At 60.5% G+C, this 12,154-nt stretch overlaps 1 protein-coding gene across 4 annotated transcripts; it reads left to right on the top strand.

The window, feature by feature from the left end:
* Positions 1-720: 720 nt before the first annotated feature.
* LOC125329150 (prominin-1-A-like) lies at positions 721-11,648 on the top strand. Of its 4 annotated transcripts, XM_048310623.1 has the most exons (27): positions 721-797; positions 1,094-1,302; positions 1,456-1,525; positions 1,718-1,924; positions 3,104-3,159; positions 3,383-3,588; positions 4,007-4,127; positions 4,274-4,337; positions 4,760-4,849; positions 5,110-5,300; positions 5,386-5,460; positions 5,761-5,824; positions 6,053-6,212; positions 6,459-6,611; positions 7,085-7,208; positions 7,366-7,457; positions 7,683-7,767; positions 7,876-8,019; positions 8,260-8,331; positions 8,523-8,612; positions 8,727-8,780; positions 9,097-9,177; positions 9,485-9,553; positions 9,650-9,739; positions 10,005-10,117; positions 11,049-11,066; positions 11,456-11,648. In XM_048310623.1, exons 4-27 carry the CDS (start codon positions 1,795-1,797, stop codon positions 11,505-11,507), a joined length of 2,394 nt encoding a protein of 797 aa, XP_048166580.1. In that variant the 5' UTR covers positions 721-797; positions 1,094-1,302; positions 1,456-1,525; positions 1,718-1,794; the 3' UTR covers positions 11,508-11,648. The 4 variants fall into 4 exon arrangements, with proteins under 4 accessions (XP_048166580.1, XP_048166578.1, XP_048166582.1 ...); XM_048310621.1 differs by lacking the exon at positions 721-797 and having other exon boundaries at positions 819-1,302; XM_048310625.1 differs by lacking the exon at positions 721-797 and having other exon boundaries at positions 1,121-1,302; positions 1,714-1,924.
* The last annotated feature ends 506 nt before the right edge of the window (positions 11,649-12,154 follow it).

The following is a 12,154-nucleotide window of genomic DNA, read 5'->3' as shown; positions in this document are numbered from 1 at the left end:
CCAGACCAGGAAGAAACCTAGAAGTAGAGCTGCCCTTCTCCCCGCACCACCTTCACCTAAGGTCACGGAGTGCAGTGATGCCTGCTTGTGCCGAGGAAAGTTAAGCAGTACCTGGGAGATGGTGATGAGCAAGCCAGGGCTGCTGGAGGGGCCAGGGAGCCCACCATGCAAAGGTCATTCAGGTACAGCTCACCCGGAGTCCCTGCTGGTACCTGTCCAAAAGCCCATGGTGTCCCATGCAGGGACACAGGGCAGGGGCCAAGGACCATGCTGGGGGCTCCAGCTACCCCGGGGCAGGGGGTGGGGGCTGCAGGGCACAGCTGACGGCTGGCATAGGTGGGCAGCGGGGGCGGGTACCGGCTGTGGCAGGATGGGGTAAGCGCTGGTGCTCTTAGGCAAGGAGGGAGCATCCCCTGGGCACGGGCAGAGGGCCTATGGGCGGCGGGACAGGGCAGGGGCCGGGGTCTCTGGGGCAGATGCAGGATGTCAGGGTGGGTTGGGGCCAGGAGCAGGGGTGCCCCCCGCGTGGAGGGGGAGTGCCAAGGTGCAGCGGGGAGAGCTGGGGCGGAGGGCTCCCCTTCGGCAGACGAGGGGGCCGGCGCGGTCGCACGCCCCGGACAGACCCCGGCTGGCCGGGGCGGAAGGGGCGGCTCTGTCCGGCCCTTCCCGCACCTCCCGGGGCCGCCCGCGTCGCGGGCTCGGTGCGGAGCCGTGCTGAGCTGTACCGAGCTGGGGAGCTCCGCCCGCCGCCGCTCGCCGGGACGCGACCCTCGGGGCACCTGCCCCGCGTCCACCGGGTGCGTCCGCGGCACAACCGGGAGCAACCCCTAGCCCCTCCCCGCTCCTGCCCCCGGTTGCGGCTCCCGGAGCTCCGGCGGCAGGGCGGGGGATGGAAACACACGGCGTGGGAAAGCTCTGCGGGGAGCGGGGATGGAGCCGAGCGGGCGCCCAAACTTTGAGGAAAATTGCTGTCTGGGGGCCCCTGAGGCAGCTCCCCGCTTGGGGGGACCGGGACGCGTGTGAAAAATGCCGAGTTTGCCGCAGTGCCCCATTTCGGAAGGTTTTTAGATGCAAAACCTGCTTCTGTGTCTAGAGCTGCTTTGTGTTGAAACTGTGAACGGCTCAACGCACCCCATCCCGACGGGATGCAGATGGTGTGGGGCGGAGCGGGCGAGACGGCTGCCCTCGGGATCACCCCAGGCAACCCAGCTCCTGGGTCGGGACAAGAGGAAACCAGCATGGGCACGGGAGCTTAGCGGAGGGCGAGGAGAGGAGCTCTTCCCGGTGCCTGGGTCGGGACAGGTCGGTGGTGACCCTGACCCCGGTATGGAGAGGCGGCCCGAGGTGGCGGGGTGCCAAGCGCTGTAAGGGGGCAGGGTGGGGCGATCCCGGCATCACCGCCTGCCCGGCAAACAGCTAGTCAGCAATCATCGCTGAAACTTAAACAAACCACAGACCTGGGCGCTGGCGCGGTGCGGCCGGACCCTGCGGCAGCTGTGGGTGCAGAAAGGTGTCAGAGGACAGGGTGAGTGCTCTGAATCCGCTTCATCCCCCACAGCCCCCCATGTCTCTCGTGGGCACCTTCTGCCTGGCTTCCCACCCCACTGCTCACAGGACTCCCCATCCCTTCCTCGGTGCTGTCCCGCAGCTCTTTCCTTCCGGGCAGGAGCTGGCAGGTGCCTGATTTTTTCTCTCTGCGTTTCCTGGTCGGAGGCAGGGCAGTCTGGGTGTTCCCGTGCCCCGACGACACCGGCAGCTCCTCTCTGTGCCCAGGAGTCCTCTGGAGCTGCTGCGATGGAGCTGGGGAACATCTCGAAGCCCACGTACGGCCCTGGCCCCGAGGCGCCGGGGAGCAGCACGCCGGGGCTGGTGACAATGGCACACAGCTTCCTGCGGCTGGTGCAGCCCAACCCCCTGCCCGTAGGTGGGTGCATGGCGGCGGGGGGCTGGCAGTGGTGTGGGGGGGCTGCTTGGGGCTGCTGGGTCCCCGTTGAGCATGAGCCCTCCTGCAGTGGTGACTGTCCATCCAGCATCCATACGCTGGGTACTGGGTAAGGACGGATATGGCTGGGGCAATCAGGAGTGGGATCCCAAGGATTGTGAGCTGTGTCCTGCTCATGTACCATAACAGCTGTGGGGGTATCTTGGCTGGGCCCCAGGACAGGTGTTAGTGGTAGTGCCACCTTGCAGACTCCTGCCCCATCCTCCCTCCAGGTATTTTAATCCTAGGCCCCCAAAAATGTGCAGAGCAAACCCCACTCCTCCTGAAGGGTTTTTGCCTGTCTTGCAGCCCTCTGTGCTTGCTGGCCACCAAGAGCAGTGTGTGCAGTGTGTGGCAGCACGGTGTGCACTCCCTGTGCACTGCCCTGTTTGCCAGCACTTGCCCTTGCTCCTGTCACTGTCACAGCTCTGTCCCAAAGCAGCTGCAGGTTTGCACAGGTGATACCAGGACCCTGCAGCTGCTTGGTATTCGTGGGGCGAGTGCTGCCCACCTGGAGGGAAATGCCACTCTGGCTGCTGGCACTTGTACTTCCTCCTTCACTGGGCTCAGCCCTTGCTCGCCATCAATGTTCTGGCAAAGGTGTGGCTGGCACACACCTCGACGGCTTTGTGAACTTCTGTCATGTAGACTACGGGGTACAATCAATGACCCCATGTGTCATCATGGCTTGTGATGAGGGTTTAGGGCACAAGAGGGAGAGCCCTGGGAATGAAAGAGACAGTGTGGCAGTGGATCTTTGCCCCAGCACTCATTCCACACTGGCAGTGCTCTTGGGCATCTGTGCGAGGCTGGGCTGCAGGAGGGCAGCGCCAGGGCAGTGTCCCTTATGCCCACTGGGGTGAGGAACCCCCTTGTTCTGTGGACCCCCTGAGAACCTGGGGGCTGGCAGCACTTTTCCCAGGTGCAAAAATGCTGCAGGATGTGATGGCTGGAGAGGGCAGCTGGAAGGGAGAAAAATGCCAGACTCAGAGCTGGTCTGAGCTGCAGGTGATGCCTGGGGCTGGGAGCCCCTCTCTGGGGTGAGCAGGGTCTGGGGCCCTCCTGGAGAGCCTGCCAGGGCCCAGCACCTGCTCATGGCCATCTGTACTTCTTGTCCCCCAGGGCTGTTTAATTTTGGGCAGTCCCAGACCAAGTTCAACCAGGAGGAAATCCACGAGGTGAGCAGGCAGCTGGGGCAGGGAGCCGGCAGTCCCAGACCACCGTGGACTGGGGGATGCTGGTGGGTGCTGCTCTGAGGCTGAGCCCTGGATGCTGGGCAGCAGTAAGGGGAGATGTTCTGCTCCCTGGGGGACCCATTTTGTCTGTTTGGGTCTGGACAGGGCGCTCAGAGCTTGTACAGGGGCACCAGTGTTATGCTGCCTCTCATTCTTCCTATCCCAGCTGCTGCTCTACGAACTGGGTTTCCTGGTCTGCGCGGCCATTGGAGTCCTCTTCATCATCCTCGTGCCGCTGGTGGGATGCTGCTTCTGCTGCTGCCGCTGCTGCGGGAACTGCGGCGGCCGCATGTACCAGAAGCAGGGCCGGCGGATGGGCTGCCGGCGCCGGGCGCTCTGGGCTTCTGTCCTGCTGGTCTCCGCTTTCCTCCTGTGAGTGCGCTGGCCGGGAGGCTCCGGATGGAACCCAGGGGTGGCTGGAAATGCCGGCGCTTGGCGGCCGTGCCAGGAAACTGCCATTGTTCTCGAGTAGATCGCGGCACGGCGGGACAAAGGAGAGGAAGCGGCGGCGGTGGGAAGCTGGCCCCGGGGGGCTGCGCATTGGCACGGTGCAGACCTTTCCCGACAGCTTCCCCACGGGCTAGTGGGCTCCCCCGTGCCTCAGTTTCCCGCGTCCCTCCTCTTTGGTCCCTCAGTGCAGGTCACTGGCTGGGATGCGCTGGAAGCAGGGTTCACTGGTGTGCTCCAGACCCTGCAGGCTGGGGTCTGTGTGGGTGGATTTGGAGGGTACCGGGGGGGAGCACTGGGACTGAGCTCCCCACATGCTGACCCTGCCACCCTTCCCTTGTAGGGCTGGTGGTGTCTGTGCCTTCATCAGCAACGCCCGCCTCTCCCAAGCTGTGAAGAGCACCTTCCCCAATGTGAACAACACTCTGGACAATGTCCACATCTACCTGGCCTCCATCCCCCAGGCACGTATGGTCCCCCTGCCACGTCTGGGGGGCAAGGGGCCAGGCGGGAGGAGCAGCCCAAATAGCCCCCTGGGGAAGGGCAACAGCAGGGCTGGCAGCAGAGAAAGGTCCCCACCCTCATTGACACCACATCTCTGTCCCTACAGCAAGTCAATTTTATCATCAATAGGAGCGACATCCCGCTGGACTATGCCAACCGCAGCCTCCATGGTGAGTATGTGCCACGGGAGGGGCTGGAGCATCCCCATGGCCATGTGGCGAGCTGCTCCAGGGTTGGGGGTCCTTGGGCAGTGGGGGTGCTGTGTGGGTTTGCCTTTCTGCCCTGTGGGTGTTTGCTGACCCTGCAGGCCACTGGGCTGGTTCTTATGGGGACGTCTAAAGGGACTGGGTCCGGAGGCTCCTCCAAGCTCCAGCTCTGCTCCACTTGCTGCTTTTCCCCATTCAGGGGGAATCCTCCTCTCTGGGAAGGGTGATGCAGGTGGTGGGAGACTGGAGATATCCCTATTGCCCCCCACCCGGGGGGGTGGGTGAGGGACGGGTGCTGGTAGTGTCAGTGTTTTCACCAGCTTTCCTGCAAGCCCTACGGCCTTGCAGAGGTCCTGTCATTGACACCACCTCTCCCATCTCTGCAGACATTGGGCCCAACCTGGGCAGCATGATCACCTCGCGCATCAGGAGCAGCACAGACGGGGCTCTGGGATCCCTCCAGAGCCTCTTGCAAGGTACTGGCCCCATCCCTGGAAGGCTGGCAGGGGCCTCAGGGGGATGCTGGAACTGAGAGCTAGGGTAGGTGCATGTTTGGGTAAGGCTCCCAGGGAGGCAGATCCCTCTGGCCTCCCAGCCACAGCTTGGGGCAAATGCTGTGACTTTGGGGGTGCCCCTATGTTGCATTTTTTCACGGGTTCCCAAGGTTCAGCTAGGTGAGAACGAGTCCCTGCCACACTGGCAGGATGAGGCCCTGAGCCCCCTGCTGTCTCTCCAGGGATGAAGACGCTGAAGGACACCTTTGGCAGCATTGCCATCAGTCGCTCAGACCTCGAGAAGCTGCAGAGCAACTACAGCCAGCAGCTGGCCAACCTGCGGGACAGGCTCAACCAGACCCTGCAGCGCTGTGGCCAGCCCTGCAGCCAAGTGTCCCTGGACGGGCTCGCCTTCACTGCCAACTTCAGCACAGTGAGAGGGGCAGGGTGCAGGTGAGGGGCCCCAACAGCCCCTACCCCAGCCCCAACAGCTCCCTCACCCCAGGCTCTTCCCGCAGATCCCTGGTGTGGAGCAGCAGCTGGAGGCACTGCGTGAGGTCTCTAACTCCAGCATAGAGACTGATTTAGAGGAGGTAAGGGGTGTCACCTTCACCTAGGCACAAAGCTGGGTGCTTCTGCAACTGCTGGGGCTGTGCTGACAGGGAGTGGGTCGGGAGGAGCTCTATCAGGAATTCAGTGTGTGACATGGAGGGAAGGGCTGGCTAGAGGCCTGCGTGCTGTCCCAACCATCCCTGCACACTGGTAGGGTGGACTGGGTGCTGTGGCGAGCCTGGCTGTCCTGTACTACTAGGATCTGGGGCAAGGGGATGTGCTGCTCAGCTCTGGATTGCAGGCAGGGAAGTGAGTTGTATGCTGTGCTCCCCTGGATGCAGGTTAATGGAACGCTGAACACCATCTCTGACAAGGTGCAAGAGCAGTCCCAGGAAGTGGTGGCAAGTAAGCAGGGCTTTGTGTGCTGATTTCTCCCTCTCCTAGGGCTCCCTCCTCTGTTTTCAAGCCATTCTTTCCCGGAGGTCTTTCCTGCAGCCCTGTCTGTCCCCAGGTGCCATGATGCCAATGTCATCCTTGGCCATGACTGCCCCTTTCCTATCCTTTCTGAGTCCCCGCTGCCCTGCAGGACCTGGGCAGCAGCTCGCAGTGCCAGTGTATTCCCTTTCCTTGCAGAGAGCCAGGACCAGCTGGGCCTCATCAGGCAGGAGATCAGAAGATTGCAGGAAGAGCTGCCACTCCTGGATGTGGAGGAGAAAGTTGGGGCCTTTCTGAACAATGCCACATCGGTGCTGGAGGAGTACAGGGAGCCAATCATCGCTTGGGATGGGCTCAGGTGGGTGAGGGGCTGTGTCCCCAGCTCCGTTGTCTGGAGAGTTTTAAGGCTCCTGCTCCTCCAGTTGCTGGAGGTGGGGGCTTGCTGGGTGGTGGGCTTGTGGGTGCAGAGTAGTCAGAGCTACACATGCCCCTTCCTTGTTGTGGGGCCTGGGACCTTTTTTCCTCCCCATGGAAGCAGCTGGTGGGCTGGCTGCTGGGGTCCCAGGTCCTGCTGCCTGACTCCTGCCCTTTTGTCTTCCCCCAGGCTGATCGTGTGTGCCCTCCTGTGCTGCACGGTGCTGCTGGTGGTCCTCTGCAACGTTTTTGGGCTGCTGCTGGGGCCCCTGGGGCTGAAGGAAGGTGTGCTGCCCACACAGCGCAGCAGCCTCTCCAATGCTGGCGGGAACTTCTTCATGGCGTGAGGCTCAAGTGGCTGCCAAGGACATGTGTGGGATGGGTGGGATGGGCTGGCCTGGGAATGCTCAAGCTCCTAAATCATCACATTACTGCAGCCTAATGGCCTGCCCCATGGTGACTCCCCATGTAGGTGGTAAATTGAAGGTAAAACAAGGTGCTGGTGAGAGGCATTCGAGGGGGGCCCGTTTGCCCGTGACAGCGAGGGCTGGCAGTGTGTGCGTGGTCCTGCAGCTCTGTAGGGGAGTGCTGGCTTGTAAAGCTGTGGGAAGCTATTCTGGAATTCAAGCTCCAGGGTAGAGCCTGGTCATGCTCTGGGGGCTGAAGGCAGAACAGAGACATGTTTGTGGGACGGGTGGTGTTCCTGCAATTGTAGGGGGTGAGGGGTGTGCAGCCCCTGGGCTCTGTGAGCTGGGGGCAATGCCAGCATCAGTGGGCCACAGGGCTGTGGTGCTGATGGCATTTCTGTCCTGGCAGAGGGGTTGGCTTCAGTTTCATCTTCTCCTGGCTGCTCATGCTGCTGGTGACGATCATCTTTGTGCTGGGGGGGAACATTTACATGTTCTTTTGTGAGTCCTGGCGCAACCAGCAGTTCTTCCAGGTAAGCTTGCTGTGGGGAGACAACCCTGCCTGGAGCCACTGGTGCCTAAATGAGGGCTGCTGGTGGAGCAGAGGAAGCACTGGCCATTTGGGATGCTCTTCCAAGCTGTCCTGCCATGCACTATGTCTAGTTTCTCCATCTCTTTCCTTGCTCTTAGCTCCTGGACACCCCTGGCCTGATCCCTGGCTTCAGTCTCTCAGAGCTGCTGGGCCTGGAGGGTAACACAGCAAACTTCTCAGAGATATACAGGTAGGTCCCAGGCCTGACACTGTGTCTTTGGGGGGAGTAGAGCTGCTCAATGCCCTCAGATGCTCTCCAGGAGCAGGGCAGCTTGCCCTACCTGCCCTGGCTGTGGGTAGGCACTGATCACAGGGAAGGAGCAAGATGTAACCTACCTGCACAGGTGAGGACATGCTCTTGGGAGGGGGTGGCCCTTACCTGCCCTGTTTTCAACCTTGTGCCCCCATCCTGCAGGCAGTGCCAGCAAGATGCTTCCCTGTGGCAAACTCTGCACTTGGACCAGAGTGTGCCCCTGGATGAGCTCTTGAATATCAGCCAGGTGAGCATGGGGGGTACCAGGGTCTTGAGGGCAGGGATCCAAACCCAGGGCTGAGGGGACAGTGACGGGCCAGCACATGTCCCATCACGGCCCCCTTTGCTCTGACAGTACACAGGAAACATCTCCACAGCTTTTGAGAAGATGAACATCACCCTCAGCCCCATCTCCCTGCTCAGCCAGAGCCAGAAAGACCTGCTGCTGAATGCCAGTCGGGCAGCACAGCCCCCCAACTTCACCCTCACCCTGGAGCAGGTGTTCTGGGTGCAGCCTCGTGTTGGGATTGGGACGGGGTGGATGTGGGTTGAGGAGGTCCACTGCTCTGTCCTTTTTGCTGCTGTGGGAGTCCTCTGCCATCTGTGTAACCCTTTAGGGTAACAGGGCACATCCTCTGCCTGCAAGGCCCTGGCTCCACTCTGCCCCACAAAGAAGGGGTATGGCTCCCCTCATGAGCCGCATTCCTCATTCTCATAGCTCTATCTCTGCCTTTTCCAGCTGGATCGGAATATGACACAGGGAAGCCTCCTGGATCTGGCTGCAGAGTTGGAGCAGCTGGCAGAAAAAGTGGTGAGAGACCATGACACCGCAGGGCCGTGGCCACCCTGTCCCCAAAGCCACGGGTTGCAAGGTCTCCTCTGTGCCTGCCTGGGTGTTGAGGGGAGCCCCTTCACTCTCGCCCAGCTCTTTTCCCCAGCCTGGCCCATCAGCTGGCTGTGGTGGGGCACAGAGCTGGGCACTGCTGACTGCGGCTCTTCCAGGGCACAGATGTGAAGAAGGACCTGGAAGATGAAGCTAGCAAACTGAGGGAGCTGGACAAGGACATGCAGGCCAGCTTCTCTGGACCACTGGTGAGTGATGCTGGGGGACGTCCTGGGGATGCTGGGTTGGGCTCAGAGCCTGCTGGCAGGGTCTTGTCTGAGCTGTGGGGTCTGCACCTCTGACCCCCCTTTCTCTGTCCGCAGCAAAGTCTGAAGGAGAACATCCACTTAGTGCAGACTGGGGCTGCCCAGCTAGAGGTAAGCTGCACAAAGGGAATGCACGCCAGTCTGGGGCACCCTGCAAAGCACCCTCGAGGTCCTGCAGTCTGGGGGGCTGGTGGCTGCTGGGACTCTTCATGTGCTGCAGGGGCTGCTCATGGGGTAGAGGGAGGGAGGCCACAGACCCTGCCAAGTGCGGGCTCCCTCCACCTGAGGTACTTGGCACTACCAGCGTGTGACTACTGGGAACACCCCAGCTCAGAGAGGCTGTGCCCCAGGGATTGCTGCTGTGCAGGGTCGGTGAAGTGCAGGGACCCCACTTAGATCACGCTGCTGAGAGCATCTTTCATCTCAGGGACAGACAACAGCTGCACTAGACAAAGCCAGCAAAACTCAGGAGTTCCTGGAGAGGGAGACACCAAACATCATCAAGAACGTGAGCTTGCCTTACCCTGCTGCCAGGCCACACAGACCGGACTCCCTCACCAAGGCTTCCCTCTGTGCAGGGAAGCCAAACCTTTCCTGGCTGCTCATCCTGCCTGCCTTCCCTGGGCATCTCCTGTATCCCTGGGTGCCCCCTTCCCTTATGGCATTTCTGGCAAGGGACTGGGGTGGGGTGAAGCATTGAGCCCTATTGCTGCTGGGCTGAGGTGGTCTGAGAGCCCTGATCCTGACATGGAGGGGACATGGGCCATGGAGGGGGCTGGTGGTGCAGCATCTCCACTCTGTGCTTACCCCTTCAGGAGACGCGGGCCTTCCTGGAGCAGCTGTTGGATTTCTTTGAGACCTATATTTCATGGGCTAAGAGCAGGGTAAGCTGAGCCTTCCTCAGTGAGGTGGAGAGAAGGGGAGGATGAGCTGCAGGGCTTTGTGGATGCTGATATATGCTGTCCCCACCATGTCCCCAGCTGACAGAAGATGTGGCACGTTGCAAGCCCATAGCTCAGTCCTTGGATAATGTGGAGGTCATTGGCTGTGACTACATCATGGACTCTGTGGTGAGTGGGGCAGCCATGTGTAGAGTGACACACGTGTGTGGGGTGGCAGTGAGGTCCTCTTGTCCTCGTGCACAGGATGAGGGATGCAGGGAAGGATGAGGGATGCACAGGAAGCAGTGCTCAGCTTCTCCCCAGCAAATTGCTATGGCTAAGAGCAAAGGCCAGGCTCTGAGAAGGAGTGGGTGGTTACTGGGGAGCCCTGGGAGCAAAAGAGATGCTCCCAGTTGCTATCTGGGCCTAATGGCTCTTCCTCCACCCTACACAGAATGCTTTCTGGTTCAGCCTGGGCTGGTGCACCTTGTTCCTGCTGCCCAGCATCATCCTGGCTGTCAGACTTGCCAAGTTCTACCGCCGCATGGATATTGCTGATGTGTACAGGTGAGGAGCAGCCCCACCCCCTGTGACCACACTAGGTGTAGGGTCCCCCTGCCATCTGTCCCTTCATGTCCTGTGGGGCTGATGCTAAAGTAACGTGGGCTGGGGAGGACCTGAGACGTGGCTTGGAGCCCTTAGCTTTTGAGGATGGAGATGTTCTGAAGAGCTTTTCTCTGCCTACTTTGAACCTCCCCTTCGGGCAGACAAAGGTGCATCCCCTTTGGAGGAAGGAGCCTGGCAGGGCTGCAGCCCCAGCCTGGCTCAAGTCCACCACCTGACTCACTCTGTTTAGCACCATTTTTGTGCTGGAGCACTGGCATGGGAGCACAGCTGGATGCAGTGCAGAATGCAATGTGCTGCGTGGTTGGTGGCATTGCTACGAGGGTGCAGTGCTTGCTCGCATGCCTGTGGCTGCCGGTGTCCTGGGGCTGCCCCCCAACCCTCTGGGACCCTCTGCCCAGCAGCTCCACCACCAGCACAAGCACTGACCCCTGAGGGTACTGAGTAGTTTCCAGCTGGATTTCCAACTCCTGAGGGCTACATCGTGGCCCTGCAGCGCAGCTGGTGTGCTGGGGCTTCCCCAGTGCCCCACCTGCCCACCCTCTGAGCTGGCTGGAGACATGGGCTCAGCTGCCCAGGCACCTCAGGGAACTAAAGTTGTGGCATAGGGAGCTGGGGGCTGCTGAGCTGTGAGCATGGGGCCCTGCTCTGCCTGCCTGGGGAAGGAGCACTGATGCTCTGGAGGGGGCCTGTAAGAGCCTGTGCTCCCTGTTCAGATCAGGCAGCCAGGATGGAGAGGACCACAGCACCCTGAAGGCCACATTTTCCTTTTGTGACCCATGGGAGACCTTGTCCCACCATGAGATGCTGGGCTGTCCCACAAGGCTTCTTCTTGCCCCACTAACACTGTTCCCTCTTTTTTTCTCCCCTCTAGGAATGAAGACTTTGAGATGTAAGCTACTTACACTGCCAGGTCCCTGTGTGGGGTGGGGGGCAGCCCCTGTGGTATGAGGGGGTCAGGGAACAGAGGGAGAGGGATGAGGACCAGGGTGAGTGCCAGACCAAGGAGTGTGCTGGTACCAGGGGATGGTTGTGAAGGTGGGACTTTTGTAGAGCACACAGTTGTGGGGTCCTCTATCATCTTCCCACACTCCTAAATTTGGAGGTGCTGCTGGTCCCAGTCTCCTGAGCTGGTGGGTTCGGGGAAGCTGTCTCCACACCCTATTTCCTGTGGGGCTGGGTGATAGGAGTGGGATGATATTTGACCATCCCAGTGCATCCTGAGCTGTCCCTTGCTCCCCTCTGTGGCTGGGGGTGACATAGGTGACCTTGGTTTTGCAGGCCACCCGCATTCAACTCCTACAAAATCCCCAGACCTTCCACAAGGCATTAGCCCCCATCACGTGCAGATGGAGGAGGAAATGGACAGACCCCCCTCACTTGAAAAATGTGATTATTTATTTTTGCAGGGAGCCTGCCTCTTTCCAAGGCTGTAATTTTTGGTATCAAACAATAAATGGTGTGTTTGTGTGCACTGCGGGATGTGACTGTGCTCCTCAGGTCTAGATGAGATGGAAGTACACAGGGGTAGGGGCATGGAGGGCTCCCCATTGCTGGCACAAGCTGAGGCTGTGCCTGGGACCAGAGGGCTCTTTCTGGTGTTCCCAAGTGTGCTCTGCCCACAGCCAGCCTATGGGTTGATACAGGACCACTGCTCAGCATCACCAACACTGGGTGATGTTCCCCTCAGTGGGCAGCCCTTTGCACCTCTGACTGGGTGAGTGCCAGGTCCTTCCCTGGGAAAAGCCACACAAAGAGCCTCCTGTCCATGAAGTGCCACCCCAAGCTGTCACCAGCGCGTGAGCACTTCCCTCTGGCAAGGCTGGTATGTATCATCTGTGGGTTTCCAGTGAGTTTATGGAGTGCCTGCAGCCCACACCTCCTTCCCTCTGCAAGATATGGTGGCACGGGTACTTTCTGTGCCCACCCCTGCACAGCCCATGCTCTGCATGGAAAGAGCTGCATGTGCAGATGAACAAA

The sequence above is a fragment of the Corvus hawaiiensis genome, chromosome 8 (assembly GCF_020740725.1).
Source record: "Corvus hawaiiensis isolate bCorHaw1 chromosome 8, bCorHaw1.pri.cur, whole genome shotgun sequence".
Lineage (NCBI taxonomy): Eukaryota > Metazoa > Chordata > Aves > Passeriformes > Corvidae > Corvus > Corvus hawaiiensis.
Note: the sequence above shows the minus strand (reverse complement) of the source record. Positions and strands in the feature narration are given on the sequence as shown.